This window comes from Podarcis muralis, chromosome 9, assembly GCF_964188315.1.
Source record: "Podarcis muralis chromosome 9, rPodMur119.hap1.1, whole genome shotgun sequence".
Classification (NCBI taxonomy): Eukaryota; Metazoa; Chordata; class Lepidosauria; order Squamata; family Lacertidae; genus Podarcis; species Podarcis muralis.
In genome coordinates this window covers 10238364-10263512 of record NC_135663.1, presented here as the reverse complement: position 1 = coordinate 10263512, position 25149 = coordinate 10238364, and the positions used below count along the sequence as shown (strand labels likewise).

Below are 25149 nucleotides of genomic sequence, written 5' to 3'. Positions count from 1 at the left end.
AATTGGCCTCCACTGTTAAGACTGTGTTTATGGAAGACAATCTTCCTCGCGACGAGTGATTGCCAAAGATGATGATTTAGTAGCTGCAGAGCTGGGAGTAGCCCAACAGGTGGTGCAGCCATCAAAGCCCACAGGTTGAGATGAGGGTTGGACCAGATTACCCTCCGGGTAAAAGTTAAAGAGAAACCCATTCAACAGTTACAATAAATAATTTCTAAACTATAATCAATAAAACAACGGCAAGCCACAGTACATAAAATAATACAATGCAAATTGAGAAGCAGAGACTAGAGGGTGGAGCAAGGCAGGTGGAAAGAGGCCTTGCCTGATGAAGTCTCTCCCCTCACAGTTCTTCCTCCAGGCACAGCTTCCTCATGAGGAGTCCCAGGGCCGGAGAGTGGGGCAAGACAGGTGGAAAGAGGCTCCAGTGAGCCAGTGTGGTGTAGTGGTTAAGAGCGGTAGACTCGTAACCTGGTGAACTGGGTTCGCTTCCCCGCTCCTCCACATGCAGCTGCTGGGTGACCTTGGGCTAGTCACACTTCTCTGCAGTCTCTCAGCCCCACTCACCTCACAGCTGGGATGAAAACTGTTCAGAGAAAGGAAGCACCAAAGGGAAGTTGTCAGTGTTGTATAGTGGTTAAGAGCGGTACACTCGTAATCTGGTGAACCATGTTCGATTCCTCCTGGACTGTCTTTCTTCTTTGAATAAAGAGTTCATTGAAGTCATGTGAGTTATTTCTGACCTGCTCCTGGTACCCACCCCTGAGAGCCAGTGTGGTGTAGTGGTTAAGAGTGGTGGACTCGTAATCTGGTGAACCAGGTTCGCTTCCCTGCTCCTCCACATGCAGCTGCTGGGTGACCTTGGGCTAGTCACACTTCTCTGCAGTCTCTCAGCCCCACTCACCTCACAGAGTGTTTGTTGTGGGGGAGGAAGGGAAAGGGACTCCTTAAAGGGAGTGAAAGGCAGGATATCAAGTCCAAACTCTTCTTCTCTTCTTCACCCCCAAAGGTGCAGTCCGTTGTCCCACAACATTCTTATGTGATGTGTATTAGTGGGAAAATACTGTAGGGATCAAGTGCAGCTTCTCAGCCTCCCCCAAGGCAACACTGCTTATAATAATAATGCTGCTGCTTACTGGCTCTGCACTCAGAGCTCTTGCCTAACCGGAATGTGTCCTTGACCTATGATATTGTCTATTGCATTGCCACGATGGATGGGGAGAGCTGGGTGTAGAAGCCTCGGACTTTTGTGTGGTTGGTCATCCTACCAAGACAACTGTGGCACCTGTTGCTCCACCTCCCTCTGTCCCTGGCCCCACCCATTAGCACAATGCGGCCCCCAGACTGCAGTTTTCCATAAGGCAGTGCGGCCCTCGGCCTGAAAATGGGTTATCCATCCCTGCTGCCTACCCTAGGAAGGGCAGTAGTGTCATAACACACACACAAACATCAAACGTCCAATGAGACTCAGCCAAGTTAGTCACCTTAATTTTACAATACAGTGGTACCTTGGTTCACAAACGACTTGGCACGGAAACAACTTGGAACCCAAACACTGCAAACCCGGAAGTGTGTGTTCTGGTTTGTGAACTTTTTTTGGAAGCCAAACATGCTCCATTTTGAGTGTTACGCTTCCGCTTTGAGTGCCACGCTTTGGTTTTGAGTGTTACACTGAGGTCTGTTTTTGCTATTATTGCTATTATTTTGTGTTTTTGTGGCTTTTTTGTTTTGTTTTTGTGACTGTGTGGAACCCAGTTCAGCTACTGACTGATTGTGTGACTGCAGTACATTGTTTATTGCTTTCACTTTATGGATCAATGGTCTCGTTAGATAGCAAAATTCATGTTAAATTCCTGTTTTAGGGATTGTTATTAAAAGTCTGGAATGGATTAATCCATTCTGCATTATTTTCTATGGGAAAACACACCTTGGTTTTAGAACACTTTGGTTTTGGAATGGACTTCCAGAATGGATTAAGTTTGAGAACCAAGGTACCACTGTACTCAGAATAACACTCTTAACAAGTACCCATGGGAAGGATCTAAAATATATTTTACAGGAATACAGAAGTTACAGCCCTCCATCTATGTAAAACATTTACAAATTTGTGCTCAGACACAGATTTATTCCTAAATCAATCCCATTGCTGCCCACAGGGTTTGCTCCTCTGAGCATGTAGGTCTAAGACCCAAGTAACTGTTCTTTCGTGAATAAGCAGTGCTTCTAGACTCATTATTTTGCAGGTGGAATTGACCAGCATACTGGTGGTTTTAGGTTGTGCAGTTAAAGTCGATTAGGCACCCTTGCCACAACAAGCCCACCCCTAAAACAATCTTTTTCCATACCGCAAAAGTCTGATGAGCAAAAGTGACAATTGCTCGACTCAACTTAGTGTAACCTCTCTGCAAACAAGGCAGAATGAATGCTCAACACGCAAGTCGTCTGGAAGCAGCCATAATTAGTCTTTAATCTGCCACCAGTTGGAAATATATTTTAAGTTATGTTCCATCTTTGCATCCGAGGTCGAAACACCTTTCAGGTATTATACTTGGCTCTCACCACCACAACCAATGGCCAGGTTTGGATGATCACCTCTTTGCTTACAAAGCTATGAATGAACAGCCCCTTTGCCCTGTCCTTCGTGGAAGGAACAACCAAGCCAGGAAGCCAGGAATTAACTATAATTAGCTACAGTCCTCTGTTTTGTCTAAACTAGGGAATTGCGGTTCTGAACAAGTCAGGATGTTAAAGCACGGTTTGAAGTCGGTTTGATATACTGGCTTGCTCCAAAGGTGGTAAACATAATTTAACAGTTCAGGCAAAATGAAGTTAATTGCAGGTACGAGATGTCTTTGTCGGATCGGGTTCATTAGTTAACACAGTCGGTTTTATTTCCAGGTCCTGGCATCACGCCAGTTATTTCACCAGCCTTTTCCTCTGCTTCAAGAGTGCCTCCCGTAACGCCAGCTGCAAAATCAGAAAGATAAACATCAGCATGCAATACTTGGGTAATACTTAAACTCCATCGCCCAAGCCAGGCACGGGAAACCAGGCCAAATTTGGGAGGTGGGCAGGGCTACCTCCCTGCCAATTGCACATCATAATGTCACATGATCAACAGGTGTGGCCCGCCCATCTATTAAGTGGGTGGCTTTGCAAGTCTCCAAAGCTTATGCGGGGAATGGAGGGAGACTTCAGAAGGCTGTAAGAGAGCTCCGCACTCCTGTTTCAGCCTGAAATGGGAGCAGCACAAGGGCTGCCTTAAAGGACTTCTCAAAAGCACACTTTGCAGCATCAGATGTTCTTCATTTAAAGGAAAAGGGCGGTGCATGCTTCAGACAGTGCTTCTCCTTTAAGATTGCCTGCTTGCTGACTTCAGGGGATTCCCCTGCGCTGACATTCTTTCCTAACAGCAGCTGCTTCTGAAAGGGGCCTCCCCAAAACGTGACTTCGCCAAAAGGGAAGTCTCTGCCTGATGCCCTGGAAATCCCAGTTTCTGTCATGTCACCAGCCACTTCCGTTTCTCGGTTATTTCTATCCAGACACGAGGGACGGAGGCCCGCATTTAGAAATGTGGAAAAGGTGAGAATGAAGTTGGCGGTAAGCACAGGTTCTAAGGGGTGCTGAGAACTAGGGAGGCTAACCCATTCATCACTGCACAGACCGTACCACCTTCACCATGAAAACAGGCACCCCTGCTGCATCTGTGCTCCTTGCAGCCTGTTGATAAGACATAGGTCTCCTGTTTTCATGGCAGAAGATTCGAGAAAGCATCACTGCCATTGCAATTAACTAGAAACCGTTTCCCGCCTTCTCTTTAGGACAAGGTACTCCTCTTACATAGCCACTGCAATTATTGGTTTCCAGTAAATCCCTTGTGGGTGGCGCTGTGGCTAAACCACTGAGCCTCGGGCTTGCCAATCAAAAGGTCGGTGGTTCGAATCCCTGCGACGGGGTGAACTCCTGTTGTTCGGTCCCAGCTCCTGCCAACCTAGCAGTTCAAAAGCACTCCAAAAAGTGCAAGTAGATTAATAGGTACCGCTCCAACGGGAAGGTAAATGGCATTTCCGTGAGCTGCTCTGGTTTTGCCAGAAGCCGCTGAGTCATGCTGGGCACATGACCCGGAAAAACTGTCTGTGGACAAACGCCGGCTGCCTCGGCCTTTGAAGCGAGATGAGCGCTGCAACCAGAGTCGTTTGCGACTGGACTTACCTGTCAGGGGTCCCTTTATCTTTTTAAATCCCTTAGCTTGTTTGCAAGAGGCAGTACCACAAAATTTAAAAAATGGGGGGGGGGGGAACCACCTCATCTTCCAGAGATGCCATGTGGCAACCTGACTTCAGCCCCCTGGACAGAATACATTGTGTGAAGCAAGTACAGAAGGGAACTGCACCCTATTCTGACAACGTGCTGCTCCTCTTGGCCCCATCTGAAGGAGGGAAGTAGTTAAGTATCTATCTTTGCACATGGAGGTTTCTCCCTGGGTTCTGGAGCCCTGACTGTGCGTGACTCCAGGATCTGGGGATGCTTGAGACAGAGAGGAATATGCTGGTTTCAGGCATCTGTGCATGGGCAGGGTTGGGAACAGCCACATATTGTTAGGGTGGAGGTAGTGGTGTAGCCCTGCTGCTCCCTTCCACTCGGTAGTTCAGTTGGTGGAGCACGAGACTCTTAACCTCAGGGTTGTGGGTTTGAGCCCCACGTTGGGTAAAAGATTCCTGCACTGCAGGGGGTTGGACTAGATGGTCCCTTCCAACTCTACAATTCTGTGTTTTTAAGTAAGTAGTGCCCAAAGAGGCCTTTTGTACCCTTTGTTGAAATATGAAGTTGAACAACTTAACTATATAGCAAAGAAAGCAATTTCACCAATGTGGTAAATTGCCACTCCTAACTCCCTCCTTTTGGGTCTTTGGCCAGATCTTTTCACAGGTGTGAGAATCTTTCAAGGGGAGCAAAGCTGCGAGGAACTTGCCTGCTTCTCCCTGAACGAGCGCTTGTTTTTGGACCGGACATTGTTGCTGTATCGCATCATCATGAAATTCTTCTGCTTCTTCTTCTCTTTGTTCGTGGAGCTGGCAAAAGGGTTGAGCTTAGATTTCTTCTTCACAAATTCTTTCCTGCCCGTCTTGCCAGCCTAAAAGCGAAAGGGGGAGGAAAGAAAAAAACGCTAAAACTCACACACAAACTGTTCTCTTACTTGTTTAAAAACATATGTAAAATAACACTTTGTCGCTAATGCAATTCAAGCTTGCTAGAATAGGCATAGCTTTAGGTGGGGGTTAATGTCTGGCAACGCCACCGTTATGTGACTTCAATGAGAGAACTTGAGAGTTTCTTCCAGTTGCAAAGTGGAAATAGAAATCAGTTAGAAATGGGACTGAGAAGGTAGATATGACTGACACTGGAAAGATAGACCGTTTAATACACCCGTGGACTTCCGTGTGTTTAGGGCTAAGAATAGTTTTATTTTTTTGCAGCCAGGACCTTCTGAGAAAGAGATGTTAAATTTAGCAATCAACACGCAGTTATGCCACTTGATTAGAGTTGTGTAACACTTCCTCTTTCCCCCAATTTTGCTGCTTTGCATAATACTGGTCTTGCTCATCATGGGACTGGCATGGACCCTGAAGCCTCACTCTCCCAGCATCTAAAAACCTCATCTTCCTGAACACAAGAAGAGTCTTGCTGGATCAGACCAAAAGCCCACTCAGTCCAGCTCTCATAGTTGATCCTGCGAGATCCTGTCCTCACAGTGGCCAAGCACACGTGAAGCCCTTAAGCAGGGTTGCCTGAGAGCAACAACAATCTCCTCATTTGTGATTCCCAGCAACCGAGTTTTCAAACAGCCATTTTTCTCTAGTAGCTACTTATTGCCCGTGAATTTGTCACGAACCTCTTTTGAAGCCACCCAAATTGCTGGCCATTCCCACCCCCCTGCCATCTATTGGGAGTGAGCTCCAGAGCTCAACTATAGGCTGTGTGAAGTGCTTTCTGGTGTCTGAAATCTCCCAACATTCAGCTATGTTGGCTGGCTATCATTTCAAGCATAAACGAAGCCGTTTGGACAGAACGCCTCACCATTGCTGTGGCCAGCCGCGTCTCTTTATCCGACTTGGGTTTCTTGTGAAGATGCTCAATGTCCCTGAGCGAAAGCAGCTCTCCCCTGAAAAGAGCAAATGCAATAATATGGCCTCATGCATCAACTATTCCCCCCCTCCCATTTTAGAAGAACAATGACTGGCCCACTGAGACTGCACAAACTTTACGGGCTGGAGCAAATCATAGGAACTTCGTGCACAAGTTCCATGCACTGGCTACCAATTAATTCCCGGGCCCAATTCAAAGTGCTGGTTTTGACCTATAAAAGCTTAAACGGCTCAGGACCACAATGCCTCAAGGACCGCCTCTCGCCATATGAACCTACCCGGACCCTGAGATCATCTTCCTTCATGTGCCTCCTCCTCAAGAAGTCCGGAGGGTGGCAACACGAGAACAGGCCTTCTCTGCAGTGGCTCCCCATCTGTGGAATGCTCTCCCCAGGGAAGTTTGCCTGGTGCCTTCATTGCACACCTTTAGGTGCCAGGCAAAAATGTTCCTTTTTAACCAGGCCTTTGGTTGATCTGACTGATACCATATGCCCTTTTAAAATGTGGCTGTTGTAAAATGTGGGTGAGGGGCTATTGGGTTGTGGTTGTTGTTGTGGGATATTGGGTTGTTGTTGTTGTTATGTATTTTGTGGTTTTATATCTTGATTTTGGATGCGGGTGGCGCTGTGGGTTAAACCACAGAGCCTAGGACTTGCTGATCAGAGGGTCAGCAGTTCGAAACCCCGTGACGGAGTGAGCTCCCGTTGCTCGGTCCCTGCTCCTGCCAACTTAGCAGTTCGAAAGCACGTCAAAGTGCAAGTAGATAAATAGGTACCGCTCCAGCAGGAAGGTAAACGGCGTTTCCGTGCACTGATCTGGTTCGCCAGAAGCAGCTTAGTCATGCTGGCCACATGACCCAGAAGCTGTATGCCAGCTCCCTCGGCCAATAAAGCGAGATGAGCACTGCAACCCCAGAGTCGGTCACGACTGGACCTAATGGTCAGGGGTCCCTTTACCTTTATTTTATTCTGTGAACCACCCTGAGACCCCCGGGTATAGGGCGGTATATAAACTCTAATAATAATAATAATAATAATAATAATAATAATAATAATAATTTACCTGGACTCCTCCTCATTCTCTATTTCAATGTTTTTCCTCTTTGCTGCCTTGCCAGGCGCAGACTTCAGTTCCTTGCTAAGCTGGGCGAGGCGGATTTTCTGGAACTCCTCCTGGGTGAGGAGTCTGCTGCTGCTGACGGCTGTCGCCTTGGCCTTCCGCTCTTCCACAGGCATGCTTTCGATTTGTTCTGCCTTTAAAGCAAAAGTGCACACGAAATCTGAGTATGGTGTTTTATTGCTAAGTGACTCCACCCTGTGGCAGTTATGCATTTGTACACCAGGCTCTGCCAGGACTCAGAATTTGGACCACAGAGGCCCCGCCGTGTTCATGTTTCCAGGGTTCAGGTCTAGCACACTAGCCTCAGCAACACAGGCATATGGATTTAAGTCAGTTTCACCGCCAACACTTCCCAGCTTCTTAATGAAATGCTGTTGTGCAAAAGCACCTAGCAAGCAACTCTGTGCATAAATTTTAAAGATGTTTTTGCTAAAATGCAGCAGCAGCAGCAACTCACTAGCTTTTGCTGTTCCTCGTCGGATGAATGATGCACGTCAACCCATTCTCCATCCTCGTCATCTTCCTCCTCAGCGGAACTGGCAGTCTCCCAGCCATCTGCAATGGAGGGGAAAAGATGTTGGAAGCTAGATATCACCCAGCCCTAATTGTAAGAGTCACACACAAATGATCACAGTCAAGCACACACATGTAAGGTACCCTCCCCATAATAATAATAATTTATTATTTATACCTCACCCATCTGGCTGAGTTTCCCCAGCCACTCTGGGCAGCTTCCAATCGAGTGTTAAAAACAATACAGCATTCAATATTAAAAACTTCCCTAAACAGTGCTGTCTTCAGATGTCTTTTAAAAGTAAAATAGTTGCTTATTGCCTTGACATCTGCTGGAAGGGTGTTCCACTGGGCAGGTGCCACTACCAAGAAGGCCCTCTGTCTGGTTCCCTGTAACCTCACTTCTCGCAATGAGGGAACCGCCAGAAGGCCCTCGGCGCTGGATCTCAGTGTCCGGGCTGAACGATGGGGGTGGAGACACTCCTTCAGGTATACAGGATCAAGGCCGTTTAGGGCTTTAAAGGTCAGCACCAACACTTTGCATTGTGCTCGGAAACGTACTGGGAGCCAATGCAGATCTCTCAGGACCGGTGTTATGTGGTCCCGGCAGCCACTCCCAGTCACCACTCTAGCTGCCGCATTCTGGATTAATTGCAGTTTCCGGGTCACCTTCAAAGGTAGCCCCACGTAGAGCGCATTGCAGTAGTCCAAGCAGGAGATAACTAGAGCATGCACCACTCTGGCGAGACAGTCTGCGGGCATGAACTATGTAATACCCCTCTCCCATCTCTCACCTGCGAGGACCCAGTTATATCCCAGAGAGGCTTTCACGGAGGGTGGAAAGGCAGGTATAAAACTACAGTGGTACCTTGGGTTACATACGCTTCAGGTTACAGACTCTGCTAACCCAGAAATAGTGCTTCTGGTTAAGAACTTTGCTTCAGGATGAGAACAGAAATCGTGCTCTGGCGTCATGGTGGCAGCAGGAGGCCCCATTAGCTAAAGTGGTGCTTCAGGTTAAGAACAGTTTCAGGTTAAGAACGGACCTCCGGAACGAATTAGGTACTTAACCCGAGGTACCACTGTACTTCCATCCATCCAGACACTCCCAACCACATAATGCCTTGAACAATGCAGCCTCAGTTACCTTATCAGCACTGGCAGCAAATGTAAACATCAGACATAGACAACTAAGCATTTCCTGTTTGCGAATGTACTTGCAGAAGTTCAGGAAATGTATCCTGAAATGGACCAAGCTGGCTTGCTCTCTCTCTAACACCAACATGGCACCTGCAGAGACCTTTCCTGGCACCCACAGGGTCTCTCTTCCCCCTGCTAAAGTTTGACTTGAAAGAAGCCAGCCAGAATAGGCCGCACAGTGCGTTGTGACGCCCACACCAGTTTGCGAATGTGTCCACAGGCCCAGAGCAGTGGGCGACCTCCAGAAACGCAAAAGCAAAACTAACCTCCTTCCAGATCCCCATCTCCTCCCTTATTCTCAAGTTCTAGGACTTCAGCTCCCGGGATGTAGTCTTTGGCATCCAACGCCCCGTATTCGTGGATTTTGGCCTCCGACGTGGCTTCTGTTGGTTTACCCTAAGAGCAACCCAAGCGTTCGTGTTTTAAAAGGAGCAACACATTCTGGCTACAAACTGCACAGGAATCATTTATTTGAGACAAAATATTGTAATCCACAAGGTGTAGTGACGGTCACAGACTTGGACGGCTTTGTGTGTTCTGTTGAGTGGGGCTCCTGTCAGTACGGGGTTTCCTTTTTTAAGTCAGCAGAGTCACCCAAAACGTCTCTCAGAATCTTCTTTCTCACGTCATCTGTCGGTGAATTCCCATGTGGGAATAAACACCTCACCCATTCCAGCTCTGCTTAATGTACTTATTGAAGAATTAACACTACAACTTAAACAACTAGAGTCATACCTTGGATCCTGAACACCCTGGAATTCGGACGTTTTGGCTCCCGAACGCTGCGAACCCGGAAGTGATTGCTCCAGTTTGCGAACATTCTTTTGGAACCCAAACATCCGACGCAGCTTCTGATTGGCTGCAGGAGCTTCCTGCAGCCAATCAGAAGCCGCAATTTGGTTTTCAAATGTTTTGGAAGTTGAACGGACTTCTGGAACAGATGCAGTTTGATTTCCAAGGTACGGCTGTACTGGTCTAAAAATTAAGTAAAGTACGGAGAATCATTCCTCCTCTCTGTTCTTCAGTCACCTGGGCAGAGTAACAGCCACACTTCTCTCCTTCAGAGCATGTCTAATAAAGAAGTTGGTCACCAAGGAAACCCTGTTGCTATGGAAGACCTGTTGCTGGGAGAAAAGCTGTTGCTAGGGGCAAAACTATGCAACAATCATTTCAAGTCTCCTGTTTTCCAGGGAAAGCTCTTTGCCTTGCACTCCATGAAAGCAGACAGAATCTGTAGGTTGCAGAACAATCCCTTTCCCTAAAATGTCCAGAACAACATACCACCACATCCTACTATTTCATTCAGCCACAAGGATGATAATATTCCAGAGTTGCACTTTATCAAGTGTTTAACAAACCAGTTATCGCACTAGCATTGAAAACTCAAGGCATGATTTACCCGGAATTTTTTCTGCAGCATCTTTGGATTGAGCGACCGGAACAAATGTATCAACGTTCTTGCTGACATCATTACATCTGCAGAGAAAAATGGGACCGAATCAAAGATGTTCTCAGGGCAGGGTTCAGACTGACTATAAGCACATTTCTCAATTAAACTAGCTTTTCTCCTGGAAGTCGCTTTCCATTTTTCACGGAAACAAATGAAAAGGGCACCCAAACTCTCGATAAAATAAAAATGAACTAAAATATCATAGCCAAATAAAATATTCATGGAGTAAACGGAATCAAAGAAACCCAGCAATTCTTTGAATAAGCAGCCGGCACCTGGGACAGAGCACAATGTAGACTTAATAGGCTCCTAGTCCTCATGAACTAACAGGGAGAGAAACCCAAATATGTCCTTAAGTCAAATATGTGCCCATGTAAAGTAGCAAACTTACTCTTGTTTTTATGGGATCTGTACTGGGCCAGGTCTTGCAGCAAGTCTTCCGTCATGGCCAGAGGACATCTAGCAGATATCTCTTTAATAGCATTAATCCTGGAAAAATTAAAGACATTTAAAAATATCAATCCATGGTAAAATTATGGTACGCTTGAAAAGTGTGGAAGCGACCAAAAATCTGCTCTAGAAAAAGCTGGAATCTGCAACTTGCATAGGCAAATCCACTTATTTTTCATTGTTTCATCTGCTTCGTGAGTAATGGCAAATTGCTATTCAGTGGAAGTTGTAGTACAAGATGAAAACTAAGAAGCACATTCCTAACAGGAAATAGAAGCACTTCCGCTCAGTCTAACCCAGGGTTTCCCCAACTTGGCCCTCCAGCTGTTTTGGGACTACAATTCCCCTCATCCCTGACCACTGGTCCTGCTAGCAAGGGATGATGGGAGTTGTAGTCCAAAAACAGCTGGAGACCCAAGTTTGGGAAACCCTTGTCTAGCCACTTCCCACCCGGAGTCACGCATATCCAAGCTCAGATGTCCCTGAGCTTTAGAGTTTTACTTACCCGACGGTCATCACTTCCGCGGAGTTTTTTTCCGTGACAAAGTTGTTGGCTATTGTCATCAGCACTGACTGGACAATCTGACGATAAAGGAAGCCGAGAGGTAAGACAGATCCAGATATGCCGACGCTGCTTTTTTAACTGCATTCATCACCACCCATGAACATACACGCAAGCGTACAAATGCACTTTAGAAGCTTAAACAGAGCATCTTCCCTTTAGCTCTGGGCCACTTCACACTGGAAAAGTTACTTCCACGCAGGAGACAAAAACAGGTCAAAGGCAACCACCGTCCTTGCCTGCAAGTTTGCAAGAAATGCATTGGGCACACCAAGAACCACCTTGAAAAACGAATGTTATTGTACACACTGTGTGAGAAGTTAGGGTCAGTAGCAGCGTTGCAGGTGTCTACACAATATCAAAGTAAGCACATCCATGGGCAATTGTCACACAAGGCCATTTGCACTTGGAGTACCCAGTTATTTACTGTGTAGAAGGCGTCTACCAGATAGGGCTGGTTGTGGATGCAAGGGTAATGCGAACGAGCTGCTTTGAAGTTGTCAGGTTTCAGACAAAGCCAATTAACATCATTTAATGTGTCTATACGAATGGAAGTCATTAAAACTGCAGTTGCGATATAAGGGATTGTTATTTTGACTGGAGCGTAATTGGAATTTATAAGATTTTGGAAGGCAGAAATGAAGTAAATCATCAAACTGTCAATTCTAGCATGTGGGGAGCCACCTAAATTGTATAATTTGGCATCTCAGTGATTGTTATTATTAATTGTTTTATAACTTGGCATTGTTATAATGAGGTTATAATTGGATTATTTTAACTGAAAACTAATAAAAATGATTATATATAAAAACGACAAAGATAATTGACAAGAGTTTGCCAGACTGGATGAAAATGGCTAGCTGTACAAGCAAAAGCTTGCTAACTTCACGCCGCAGCTATGACGAAGGAATAAAGGGGTGTGGCAGAGAGGGAAGCGTGTGAGCCCAAGGCTCGCTGTGGCTAGATCTTGCCACACGAAACTGTGGCTTGGCGTGATACCCATCTCAACATGGCCACTGAAAGCCTGAAGGCTCAGGAGTTGCTTCCCTTTGCCCTTTCTTGGCCCTTGGAAAGATCCATGTGATTTGGAAAGCATGTCTGACAAAGACCTGGGAGACCCCAGTTCAAATGCTAACTCAGTCACGAAGCTCGACATGAGCTAGTTACTGTCTCTCTCAGAATGACCTGCCTCACAGGCTGGTTGTGAGGAGAAAGTAGAGAGGGGGGAGAACCACGTACACTCCCTTGAACTTCTTGGAGAAGTGAAATGTAATAAATAAATGATCGAATAAATGAATTACACACCTCAGGCGGGACAAGTTGATGGGAGGACTGTGCAGCAAAGAGGAGAATCTTGGTAACTTCTAGAAGGGGAAAGTGAAAGAGAAAAAGACTGTTGTAGAGATGGGGAAAATACAGATACATTTTCAGATTAGGGTAGCCTACAAAACGGAGGGGATATTAGGAGCAAAGGAAGCTGCCTACACAAAGCCAATGTTATTATGTCCATCTCAGTAAAGGTTAAGATAAAGGGACCCCTGACCATTAGGTCCAGTCGCGGACAACTCTGGAATTGCGGTGCTCATTTCACTTTACTGGCCAAGGGAGCCAGCGTACAGCTTCCGGGTCATGTGGCCAGCATGACTAAGCCGCTTCTGGCAAACCAGAGCAGTGCATGGAATGCTGTCTACCTTCCCGCCAGAGTGGTACCTATTTATCTACTTTGAAGTGCATTTGAACTGCACAGTACTGTCTACAATAGACAGTACTGATCTGACACGGTGCAAGACAGAATCTTGCCATTGCTGCAGATGGTAAAGGTAAAAGACCCCTGGATGGTTAAGTCCAGTCAAAGGCGACTATGGGGTTGTGGCGCTCATCTTGCTTTCAGGCTGAGGGAGCCGGCATTTGTCCGCAGACAGCTTTCTGGGTCATGCGGCCAGCATGACTAAACCGCTTCTGGCGCAACAGGACACCATGGCAGAAACCAGACCGGATGGAAACGCCGTTTACCTTCCCACCAGAGCGGTACCTATTTATCTACTTGCACTGGCGTGCTTTCAAACTGCTAGGTAGGCAGGAGCTGGGACAGAACAACAAGAGCTCACTCCGTTGCAGGGATTCGAACCGCCGACCTTCTGATCGGCAAGCCCTAGGCTCAGTGGTTTCGACCTCAGCGCCACCCGCGTGACCACTTACCTCTCTGGTGTGGCTGCAGGAATCGTTGCAGGAAAGGGTAGTAGTTGAAGAGGAAAAGCTGGGGAGACACAGAGCACCCACAAGATGTCAAATGGGCACCTTCATTTCTCGCCCCGGGTGAACTACTAAATCTCCAGATCTCTGGGGAACGGAGGGTGTGCCATTGCAAGAGGGACTTGGGGCAAAGCCAGCAGCTACAATGGCATCAGTAGCAGGTGGAAACCCTGACTTCAATAATGTTGGAGCTACAGCACCAGCCCAGCCCAGCAAAGGGAAGATAAATGGTGCAAAAAGCAATCTTTGGATGCTCAACACAGTGTAAAGGTGTCCTTAGGTAGCAATCACACCATACAGTTAAAGCACTTTGATGCAACTCTAAGCAGCCATGGCTTTCCCCCAAAGAATTCTGGGAGTTGTAGTTTGTGAAGGGTGCTGAGAGTTGTTAGGAGACCACCTATTCCCTCCTCAAAGAGCTACAATTCCCAGCTGCAGCTCAGGGGTGGGGACGGCGGGGAGAGGGACCGAATCTGGTTTTTCTAAGGAAGAACTGCTCTTTATCAAAGGAAAGACAGCCAGCAGGGCCGCTGCCATCAGTTGTAACTTTAAGAGCTTGTCCGTGAGCCTGCTGTTTTCCTCCTCCCTCCCATTCCTTTTTTCCTCACGTGCCATGCCTTCAATGTCATCCTTTTTGGATAACGAATGGGGTTATAAAGTGCTATTCATAATCACATCATGAAAGCATTCGTAACGTTTTCATATGTGAATATTAATAAATGAAAGCATGCACACACTTTTAAGAAATGTGGTTGTATATACAGTACAGAGAATGCCTGATATTTTATGTATTCATCTATCAAAATTTACACACCACTTGACTCAACTAAAAAGCTTTTAGAATATCAAAGCTGTTCAGAACATGAAAATGATCAGTAAAAAAGACTTTTTATAAAGATAATAAAAGTATGGAGAAGATTAAAATCATTTTAGTACTCTTAAATGCTCTTAACAGCTCCCTTATCTTGAAGAAGTGTGTACCCCCCTCCCAAATATCTGACAGCTTTTCTACATGTGCTGAAAACTGTATTAAACCTACAGATTTCTTCCTACCTCATGGATTCCAACAAGCCTAGAAATCAGATCCATAAGCATCATTTTCACTTCAAACCTCTCCTTTGAAGTTTCCAGCTGCTTCAAAAGTTTCTCTGAAAAGTCTAAAAAAAGTAAAAAGGGAACCAAGGAAGAAGGGAGGGGGGTAGAGTTAGAGTAGAAGAAAGCTCAAAAATAAATCCTTAAGTCACAAAGCATCCTGTGGTTATCACTGCAGGGCTTTTGTAGAAAGTTGTCTTAGAACTCCATCCTCCGCTAATCTAAAAATGTACAGCCGCTGGCTGTGAGGAGCGATCACAAAGTCAACAGGACTTTTTGAAATTCAGGGACTCCTCCTTCCCACACAGCTTCCATCCATGCTTCTCTGAGAATGAAAAAACCCTGTCCAATAGGGGCATTTTTGCTGAGGAGCTACAGGGAAATTCTGCTCCCCCTTGGGGGCAGTTCTGTCACGGTGCAGGAGTCAGGGTATACATTGGTTTTAGCTGGAATAACAATGTCTTCCAGGTCAAGTGTCCCACTGACCCAATGGTAGAGCCGTATCCTGCTACACCCAGCACCTAAAACCCTTTAAGTTCTCAACTTTTCCTATTCTGCTTCAATATCATCCTCCGCAAGGAGCGCATCTGTCAAGAACTTGCCTTGTGGGTCATGGATTAAGTGAATCGCTGAGAAGTTGAACACCTCCGGCTTCCGCTTCTTCTTGTGTTTCTGTGTGATGGGGGGAAACAGGAGAGAGCCACGTTCAGCAGGAAATGAGAACTTAAAGGTAAAGGTACCCCTGACTGTTAGGTCCAGCCGCAGACGACTCTGGGGTTGTGGCACTCATCTCGCTCTATAGGCTGAGGGAGCCAGCGTTTGTCCATAGACAGCTTCCGGATCATGTGGCCAGCATGACCACGCTGCTTCTGGCAAGCCAGATCAGTGCACGGAAACGCCGTTTACCTTCCCACCGGAGTGGTACCTATTTATCTACTTGCACTTTGATGTGCTTTTGAACTGCTAGGTTGGCAGGAGCTGGAGCCAAACAATGGGAGCTCACCGGCAACCTTCTGATCGTAAACAACTATATGACTTTTAGAAGACATCTGAAGGCAGACCTGTACAGGGAACTTTTTAATGTTCAATGTTTCATTATGCTTTTATGTTTGTTGGAATCCGCCCAGTCAGATGGTTGGGTTACAAATAATGAAATTTTAATCGTTATCTATCTAATGAGCTTCAAAGCTGAGTGGGGATTTGAGCCCAGGCCACTCTGGCATCCTTTTCCAAGCATCGACCTGCTGGACCGCTCTGCCTCTCGCTGCTCACCTTTAAGACTTGCATCGCTTTCTCCAGCTTCTTCTTGTTCTTGGTGGTCTTCCTTCCCGTGGAGTATCGCACCATTAAGTCCCTTGCTGTGGGGCCATCGTCCTTGGGAAGGAATATCAGAGACGGAAGAGTGGTTTAACTCTCAAAACAAAGCCTTGCACTGGGGAAAGAATGTAGTCATATCCTGCTGAACCGTAAAGTAATTCTGTCTGTCACCCGTAATAATATTATTAATAATAATAATAATAATAATAATAATAATAATAATTTTATTTATATCCCGCCCTCCCCAACCGGAGCCAGGCTCAGAGCAGCTAACAACAGTAAAAGTAACACAGTTTACATAAAATCGCAATCTATTAATTGAAATACATTCTAAAATCAACTCAGAATCAAATTAATGGTAACCATTGGGCTAGAGTTCTATGAGGATTACAGAAGTAGGGGCGTCAGACTGTGCCCTGGCCAAAGGTGGTGGAACAGCTCTGTCTTGCAGGCCCTGCGGAAAGATGTCAAATCCCACAGGGCCTTAGTCTCTTGTGACAGAGCGTTCCACCAGATCGGGGCCACGGCCAAAAAAGCCCTGGCTCTGGCTGAGGCCAGCCTAACCTCCCTGTGGCCTGGGACCTCCAAGATGTTTTTGTTTGAAGACCCAAGGTCCTCCGTGGGACATACCAGGAGAGGCGGCCCCGTAAGTACGAGGGTCCTAGGCCGCATATGGCTTTAAAGGTTAAAACCATTCCATCAGGCTGCCTCAGTGGGAGAGATGGGGAGCAAGACTCACTCCATCAAGCTCTGCTGAAAAAGCAGCTCCATCAGGCACCTCCTGCCCCAGAGCTGTTTATATGCCAGCTCATCATTTTAAGAACTACTACTTAAGAATTGGTGCCTGAGTTTGCTCCCGGCCCCTCTTCCCTCTCTGTCCCTTCGCCCTTGCATGCTGTGTTTCTGGTTTTATGTTTCTTGTTTAGATTGTAAGCCTGCGAGCAGGGATTGTCTTGCTTTTAATTGAATGTAAGCTGCTCTAGAGCCTTTTCAGCACAGGGCACAAATAAAATGAAATATCATATTTTTCGCTCTATAAGATGCACCAGACCACAAGACGCACCTAGTTTTTGGAGGAGGAAAACAAGAAAAAAATTATTCTGAATCTCAGAAGCCAGAACAGCAAGAGGGATTGCTGCGCAGCGAAAGCAGCAATCCCTCTTGCTGTTCTGGCTTCTGGGATAGCTGCACAGCCTGCATTCGCTCCATATTTCCCCTTACTTTTAGGAGGGAGAAGTGTGTCTTATAGAGCAAAAAATACGGTAATTTTGTGCACCTTTCTTCCATCATGGAGTCCTTAACTTGCACAGCAGTGCAACATCAAAGTCAATGGAATTTAAATTATACAAAACACCCATAATCATTCATAATCATAATTCATTGCCCTGAAGAGTTCACTGCCCTTTCTGCATTTGAACATATAAACTATAAGCATCCATATCTTTTAGACAAACCCTACACATTTAAGTTAGGATCACTGGAATATTGTTATTGTTAATGTCAGCAGATTTTTTTTTACTCCTTTAATAGTTGCAATAATAATAATAATAATAATAATAATAATAATAATAATAATAATAATAATTTAATATTGCATATGGGGGGTCAATCAGGAAGAAAAGTCTGGATTTAAAAAAACAACCTAGCCCCCTCCATATAATGTCAGAAAGAAAAACCTTCTCCTTAATTCCTGGGTCCCCCGCCCCCAGTTATTTTGTTTCTTAAACAGAGAAGCAATTGGAAAATGAGTTCTGAAAGAATACTGTCCAGGCATATGTACCTGTGGCACATTCCTGACATTGCTTTTACCTCCTCCATGAGGAACTAGCACAAAGTCATCGCCCCAGATGCACTAACCTCTGATTCTGAATCACTGTCTCTTTTCTCATCTTCATCCTTTCCAAGGAAAAATTTCAAGCCAGCAACTAGTATCTGAATAGCCGCGAGATGCGTGGATCGGGGAGAGAAGCGCACAAGAAGGAGAAAACGGTTATTTTTACAGCCAGCTTCTGGCACGTGAGCCTGGGTGGAGACTAGGCTCATTCTTGGAGCACTAAACCAGCCTTGGGTCTGGGGACCAAATACAGTTCTCCAAGTCTCTCTAACTGAACTTGGGATACAACTCAGGCCATGCCCTTTACTCTCCCTGTTTCACACCGCCATTGAATGTCGCTGCCTGGATGGGATGTGTACTTGAATTCTGATAAGGCCTCTTGCTCGTCCAAGATAAGAGAAGGATGTGAAAATGTGTATAGAAACCAGCCTACTGTACAAAGGTAAATTTAGTATTCATTGCTCCGTCTGCTTTTCCCTCTGCCCTGGCCACAACTGCCCTGTGGGTCCCAGGCGGCTGCCCAGAAGGAAACGTGGTCTGTGGGCTGAGGAAGGTTCCCTGCCCTCAGTTTATACAACCCTCTGCTTAGAAAGGTGCCACAAAAATCTGCTGCTGGTTTTGCTGCAACCGATTAATAATTATTTACTGCAACTGATTTCTTAGACGCCACTTAAAGCCAGAATAAACCCTAAGGGGTTTAACCATGTTGTGGAATTGGTTACAGTCAAGCCTCGGTTTTCTAATGTCTCGGCTGCCGAATGTCTCGGAAGCCAAACGCTGAAAACCCGGAAGCAAATGCTTCCGTTTTTGAACACGCCTCAGAAGTTGAACAGTTTCCGAGGTGCATTTCTCAATTTTCTCCATTGAACTTGCTGACAGCCATTTGATCCTCGGTTTTCGAACGTTTCGGAAGTCGAACCGACTTCCAGAACAGATTACGTTAGAAAACCGAGGTTCCACTGCAGGCTTCCTCAACCTCGGCCCTCCAGATGTTTTTGGCCTACAACTCCCATAATCCCTAGCTAGGAGGACCAGTAGTCAGGGATGATGGGAATTGTAGTCTCAAAACATCTGGAGGGCCGAGGCTGAGGAAGCCTGTTCCACTGTATCAGTTGTGGAATAAACTGTAAATTAAAATGCACTGTAACTAAAACGCATGATAAAACAATCCCATCAAAACACAATGTGGCTACCCTGCTAGAATTTGTACAAAACAAAAGAAAGCTAAAATAGTTTCTTACCTTTGTGACTTTGGAAAAGCAGGCTGTGGTGATGACATTCACGGTCTTGGCATCATTCCTGGAGAAATAAATAAAGTGTTCACACCCTGGAATAAGGAACAATGGCAACTTGAACGCATCACGTTTTATCTTCTCTTGCAGTTCCTCACGGGATTCCTTCCCATCTCAGCCACTTACCAGATGTTCCTCCTGTATAGCTCTATCATCACATCCAGCGAGATCTTGGCTGCCGTTGGATTGCTGTCTTGCAGCATAGTGTACATGAAGTTCTGAAGGGTCTGGGGAGAGAGAGAGAGAAAAAAAGAGGGGGAAAGGTTTCACAAGAAAGAATTCTGTCCCGCAAAAACCGGAATTCGAAGCAGAAACCACAACCTACTGTGTTCAGCTTGTTGTTTTTGTGCTTTGCGTTGATGTTCTTGATATCCGTCACAATGTGGGTGTACAGCGTCTGCCAAAAACAATAACGTTCAGCAACAGCGGGAACAAAGAGCTGGAAATACCCAGAGCTCCTTCAAAGAAAATCTAGAGCAGAGAGATAGATGGGCAAGTATGTGTGGTGGGTTGACTAGGCTCCACTAACCTTTGTGGCAGAGCTGTGATTTTAACCCAGGGGTCTCTGGGCTTTGCCCAGGACTCTGGCCACTGCTGGACACATGTTGCTCTTGCAAAGACCTCCCCAGTAGCAGCCTCTAGCCCAGGATGGGGAACCCTTTTCACTCGGAGAGCCGCATTCCTTCGTTGGCAACCTTCTGGGGGCTGCATGCCAGCGGTGAGTGAGCACAAGTGAGAAGAGCAATGGATGAGACTTTTATCTGCGTAGCATAGGCTACATTCCAGCCACACAAAAAGGAGAGGTTTGCATATTGACACCCAAAAGGAAGCAAGAGGGATCTTCGCTGTTCAAGGTCCCATTTCAGTCAAGCCAAAGCACTCAAGGAGGACACAGAGCAGGGTGAGTTAGGGATGTGGCCTGGGGAGAGTCCCGAGGGCCAGGTAGAGAGATTTGGAGGTTCTCATTTGGCCCCCAGGTCCCCTCCTCTACTCTAGCTCTTCTGACCATCCTTCCTGTCTCTCCAGCTATGGTTCCTGCTTCCCCTTCTAGAGTAATTCTCCTAGCAAGGACTGGCAGTGGACCCTCATCAGCCTTTGTGGTTTTGTTTGTGTTGGAACACTTCCATCAAACCCTCCTGAGGGCCCAGTGATTGGGGGGCGGGGGGAGAACAGGGATGCTCTGCAGACTGCAGTTATCCTCCACCTCCAACCCCACACATATAAGGGTAAATGCAACAAACATGCCCCTGGCTAATGGGAGGAATGACAATTCACAGCAGGGAATTCAACCTCTTAAGAAGGGGTCCCAAGTCATGTAGGCAAGGCGCAAGCTCGCCTACGGTCCATTATTTTAAAACTGCGTATTACGACCAAATAAGAAAGGACCGACAGGGAAAGTAACTTTGCTACTCACTTTTCGTAAAAATTTGTCGTGGCAACGAAGGAGCTCAAAGAAAAGTTCCAGCAAACTTGTGGGGTTGATAAGGTTCTTGTTTCTCAGCAGGATTAGAGCTTTGCAAAATGTCTGCAAATAGGGAAAGAAGTTACCGGTTACCAGTTATCAGGATTTTTTATTTTATTTTTATATGCCACAAAAACTGCTTTTATGATATACGTACAAACATGGAGTCTGGTGCTCAACAATTCAGCAGTCTGAGTTTATCAGCTTTCAATTTATTTTTAAAGGAAGTTTCTAGTCCTTATGTTCATAGTGATAAGCTTGAAAATGCGTGTGTGACAAGTTCTCACATGCCTGCTCAACAGGACTGCTAGTGATCATTGAGCAGAACTTGAACACTCTCCATATGTCTTTGCTTGTCCGCTAGGAATTGCAACATTATGCAAAATCTACATGTATTGCAAATGAAATTCGTATACTCTGTTCAACTCGCAAAACTGGCCATTTCTGGGAGCTGAGCTTTCACACAGTTGAGAATGACAACTGGCAATCCTTAACCAGGTTTTAACAAAAATGTTATATTGACAAATGTGCTGAGATTTTTGATTCAGTGATTTCTTTGTAGAGGTTTCCTTAAGGGAAGCTACAACATAGTAAGAACAATAATAAAACATACCAACATTGCCATTTCTTCCAGCTTCTAAACCCCAATGTATCAAGTCTCCCTTTTCAACTGAACCCACATACACATGACCTTCAGTTGAACACACACACCCCTATGTGCACTGCCATGGATTCTATGAGTTTGGAGCAACATGTAAATTTTGTCACACAGATGCAGAGAAAAAACATGGAGAAAGAACTGAAATGAATTGTACCACTGCAACCCCTTGGTACTGGAAAAGAAGAACTTCTTCCCAAATTGCAGGTGTCATGCCCTACAGAATTCCCTGCCCCAGATGAGGAAGTTTTAGTATTTTAACATCAGAGTCACCATTCGAAGATCTGCATCCAAGACTGTGTGATTGTAGGAGAGCAGTTCCTTCAGCTGCTGTGGAAAGTCTGCCAGGTACTCAGGATAGCAGTGGCCAACCTGTACAGAAAGAAGAGAAGCTTGACATAAAGTGGAAAGCCTGTATGTGTCCCCCCACATACTGTTGGACTCCCAACAGGGGTGCCCTGTTTCCATCAGAATTGTGGGTGCACTATGTGCAGGCGTGCGCATGTGACGTCACACTTCCGCATTGCAGTGGCTCCACTTCCCCCTCCTCTCTGCAGTCAGTGAGGCACCCTTTTCCATGAAGAAGGACTCAGAGGCAGAGAGACCCCTACCCACTGGGAAAGGGTGCCTCGCTGGCTGGCTACGGAGGGCAGAGCTGAATTCTCTCTTGGACGCAGCACCGCTGCCGCCTTTTCTCATTGACTTTGTAGGTGCCTGGTCCCACAGTTATATTATACATTGGTACCTTGGTTCTCAAACTTAATCTGTTCCGGAAGTCTGTTCCATAACCAAAGCACGCTTTCCCATAGAAAGTAATGCAAAATGGATTAATCCATTCCAGATTTTTAATAACAATCCTCCAAACAGCAATTTAAGATGGATTTTGCTATCTAACGAGACCAAGGATCCATAAAATGAAAGCAATAAACATTCTAGGGCAGTCACAAAATCAATCAGTAGCTGAACTGGGTTCCACACAGTCACACACAGAGAGACAGAGCCACAAAAACACAAAATAAATTGCAAAACCAGGCAGACCTCCAAAACTCCAAACGGAAGTGTGGCTCTCAAATCGGAAGTGTAACACTCAAAACAGGGAGGAAAAATGGGGGGAAATAAGGATATGTTTTTGGATAATATGTCTTGTTATAATTTTGAATTAAAAAAAAAAAGCTGCTTCTGGCGAACCAGATCAGTGCACGGAAACGCCGTTTACCTTCCCGCTGGAGCGGTACCTATTTATCTACTTGCACTTTGACGTGCTTTCGAACTGCTAGGTTGGCAGGAGCAGGGACCGAGGAACGGGAGCTCACCCCGTCGCGGGGATTCGAACCGCCGACCTTCTCATTGGCAAGTTCTAGGCTCTGTGGTTTAACCCACAGCGCCACCTGCGTTCCAAGGTACCACTGTATTATAAACTCCAGCCCCCTGGAGTTGGCTCCTATGGACTCCAACTCCTATCAGTCCAAGTCAGCACAGCAAATGGTCAGGGGTGATGGGAGCCAGACGTTGTTGAACAACTGGAGGGCCACAGGACCTCCTCAAGGTACACGTAAAGGAAGAAAGCAACCTTTAAAAAGCAATGCTGATGACACAACAGATCTCAGAGGAAGAATGGAGAGCCTTTGATCCACAAGATGTTGGATATATTCTCTGACCACTGGGCATGCTGGCAGGGGCTGATGGGAGCTGAGAGTTCCACAGCATCTGGTCTCCTATTCCTGCATTAGATTCATCATATCTGTTAGCACTCTTCCTCCAAGGAGTTTGTGGCAATGCATCTTTCATTTACCCTCATGATAACCTTCTGAGTGAATTAGGTCAACCATCCGGAGGGTGGCAATACAAGAACAGGGCCTTTTCTGCAGTGGCTCCCCATTTGTGGAATGCTCTCTCCAGGGAAGTTGGGCTTTAGGTGCTGGGTGAAAATGTTCCTTTTCCACCAGGCCTCAGGCTGATTTTCATCCTATGCCCTTTTAAACATGTTTGTAGGAGAAGGGGGTTATTGGCTTGTTTTTGTTATAATAATAAATAATATTATTTATACCCCACCCATCTGGCTGGGTTTCCCCAGCCAATCTGGGCGGCTTCCAACCAAATATTAAAATACAGTAGTCCAAACATTAAAAGCTTCCCTAAAATGGGCTGTCTTCTAAAAGTCTGGGAGTTATTGTTCTCTTTGACATCTGGTGGGAGGGCATCCCACAGAGGGAGTTCTTCTTTTTATGGTTTATTTTGTGTTTTTTATCTTTTACTTTTATGTTGTGAACGTCCTTGTAATCTATGGCTGAAGGGTGACATACAAAATTTATAAATAAATATAAAATAAATCAGAGCAAGGTCAAGCAATAAGCTTATTACAGACAGAGGAACATCAAAGCGATTGCTCTCTCTCTTTTTATTTTAGAGCAAACACATCATCAGTAAATAAGGTCTTCGCTAGCCGTTCCATTTCCTCCTGTCCGTAATAGTGGTTAAGGCTGCAAGGGAACTGAGAGCGACCTACGCTAATCCAAGCAGAGCTTCCCATACCACACATAGATTCTGCCATTTTACCTGTGCCAAGAACATCACTAGTTCAGCCAAATCTTTACTGGGCTTTGCTGGCTGCAGTTTGAATATCTCCACATTGGACTGGTAATGGCGATACTGCTGAAGAAACTGGAACACAGACAAAAAAGCGTTACTTCCCTCGCAACTTATTTCACGTAAATGCTTTAAAGACCTGCATTTGAGATGTTGTTTTTTTTTAAAGACCTCAAAGCAACGTACCCAAAATGGTAAAAACAATTTGGTATTGGCATCCGTCTGCCTAGGGAGCCTATGGAGTGCGCCTCCGGGGATGATGCCAATAAAATCGAGAAAAGCTTTCAACCCTTACTTTAAAAGCATGCAAAAGTTACATTCCTAAAACAGATGAAAATCGCCGCAGCTTTCTAAGCACCTGGGTGGGCTCGTCTAAACCAATGATGCTTTCTTTTTTTAGCCAGCGCCGCAAAGAGCACAGCGAAGGCGCCTGCCTGTTCTCAAGAGGCAGGGAGTTCCAAAGGCGCAGGAAATGGGAATTATGTGACCGCTGGTCCTCACCTCCTCGGTGTACGAAGGCGGGTCCCGCTTGATCAAGTTTTGCAGCTGAGGCAGGTTGACGGGCAGCTTGTTGTTGTTGCGGCCGGCCATGGCTGCGGAGCGACGCGGACTCTGCCGGCTGCTGCCTCCAACCTTACCGGAAGAGCCGCGTGCGACGGCCACTGGGCGCCGCCATCTTGGATCACGTGGCTACGGCCGCTGCGGAGGCTCAAAAACCTACGAGTTCGATTGGAGAACCAAGGATGGAGGCGGCGCCAGACGTTCTGTGCTGCAGAACTCTTTTGGTCTATTGGCTTTCAGTCATTGCCTCCTTTTGCTTAGTTTAGGGTTATTTCCTGCTTTCTTTCGTACGTTGCTGGCTGCCAATCTTATTGCTAGAATCTGGAATCGTAGAGTTGGGAGGGAACCCCAGAAACCATCTAGTCCAGCCCCCTGCAATGCAGGAATCTCGACTTCAGCACTCATGACAGGTGTCCATCCAACCTCTGCTTAAAAACCTCCAGCGAGGGGAGAGCCCACCACCTCCCGAAGGAGCCCACTTAGAATATTGTTTTGACACCTGTAGACATTTTTTCTGTCTTGTTTTACAATTTAATGAAGATTATTTTAAAAAGAAGCTACCAGCATGAGTTTGACCAAACTGCGGGAGGCAATGGAAGACAGGAGTGCCTGGCGTGCTCTGGTCCCTGGGGTCACGAAGAGCCGGACACGACT

The 25149-nt window shown here is 46.1% G+C and overlaps 1 protein-coding gene across 1 annotated transcript; it reads right to left on the bottom strand.

Moving 5' to 3' along the window:
* Window positions 1-2029: 2029 nt before the first annotated feature.
* On the bottom strand, window positions 2030-24618 carry SDAD1 (SDA1 domain containing 1). Its single transcript, XM_028744041.2, has 22 exons — window positions 24436-24618; window positions 23905-24009; window positions 21622-21720; window positions 20643-20753; window positions 19554-19625; window positions 19355-19455; window positions 19178-19235; window positions 17960-18034; window positions 16058-16159; window positions 15388-15457; window positions 14747-14850; window positions 13640-13697; window positions 12746-12804; window positions 11384-11460; window positions 10820-10917; window positions 10378-10454; window positions 9245-9374; window positions 7723-7820; window positions 7209-7399; window positions 6079-6163; window positions 4973-5134; window positions 2030-2967 (listed from the first exon to the last, which is right to left on the bottom strand). The coding sequence occupies exons 1-22, from the start codon at window positions 24523-24525 to the stop codon at window positions 2917-2919; spliced, it is 2073 nt and encodes a 690-aa protein (XP_028599874.2). The 5' UTR covers window positions 24526-24618; the 3' UTR covers window positions 2030-2916.
* Between the last annotated feature and the right edge of the window lie 531 nt (window positions 24619-25149).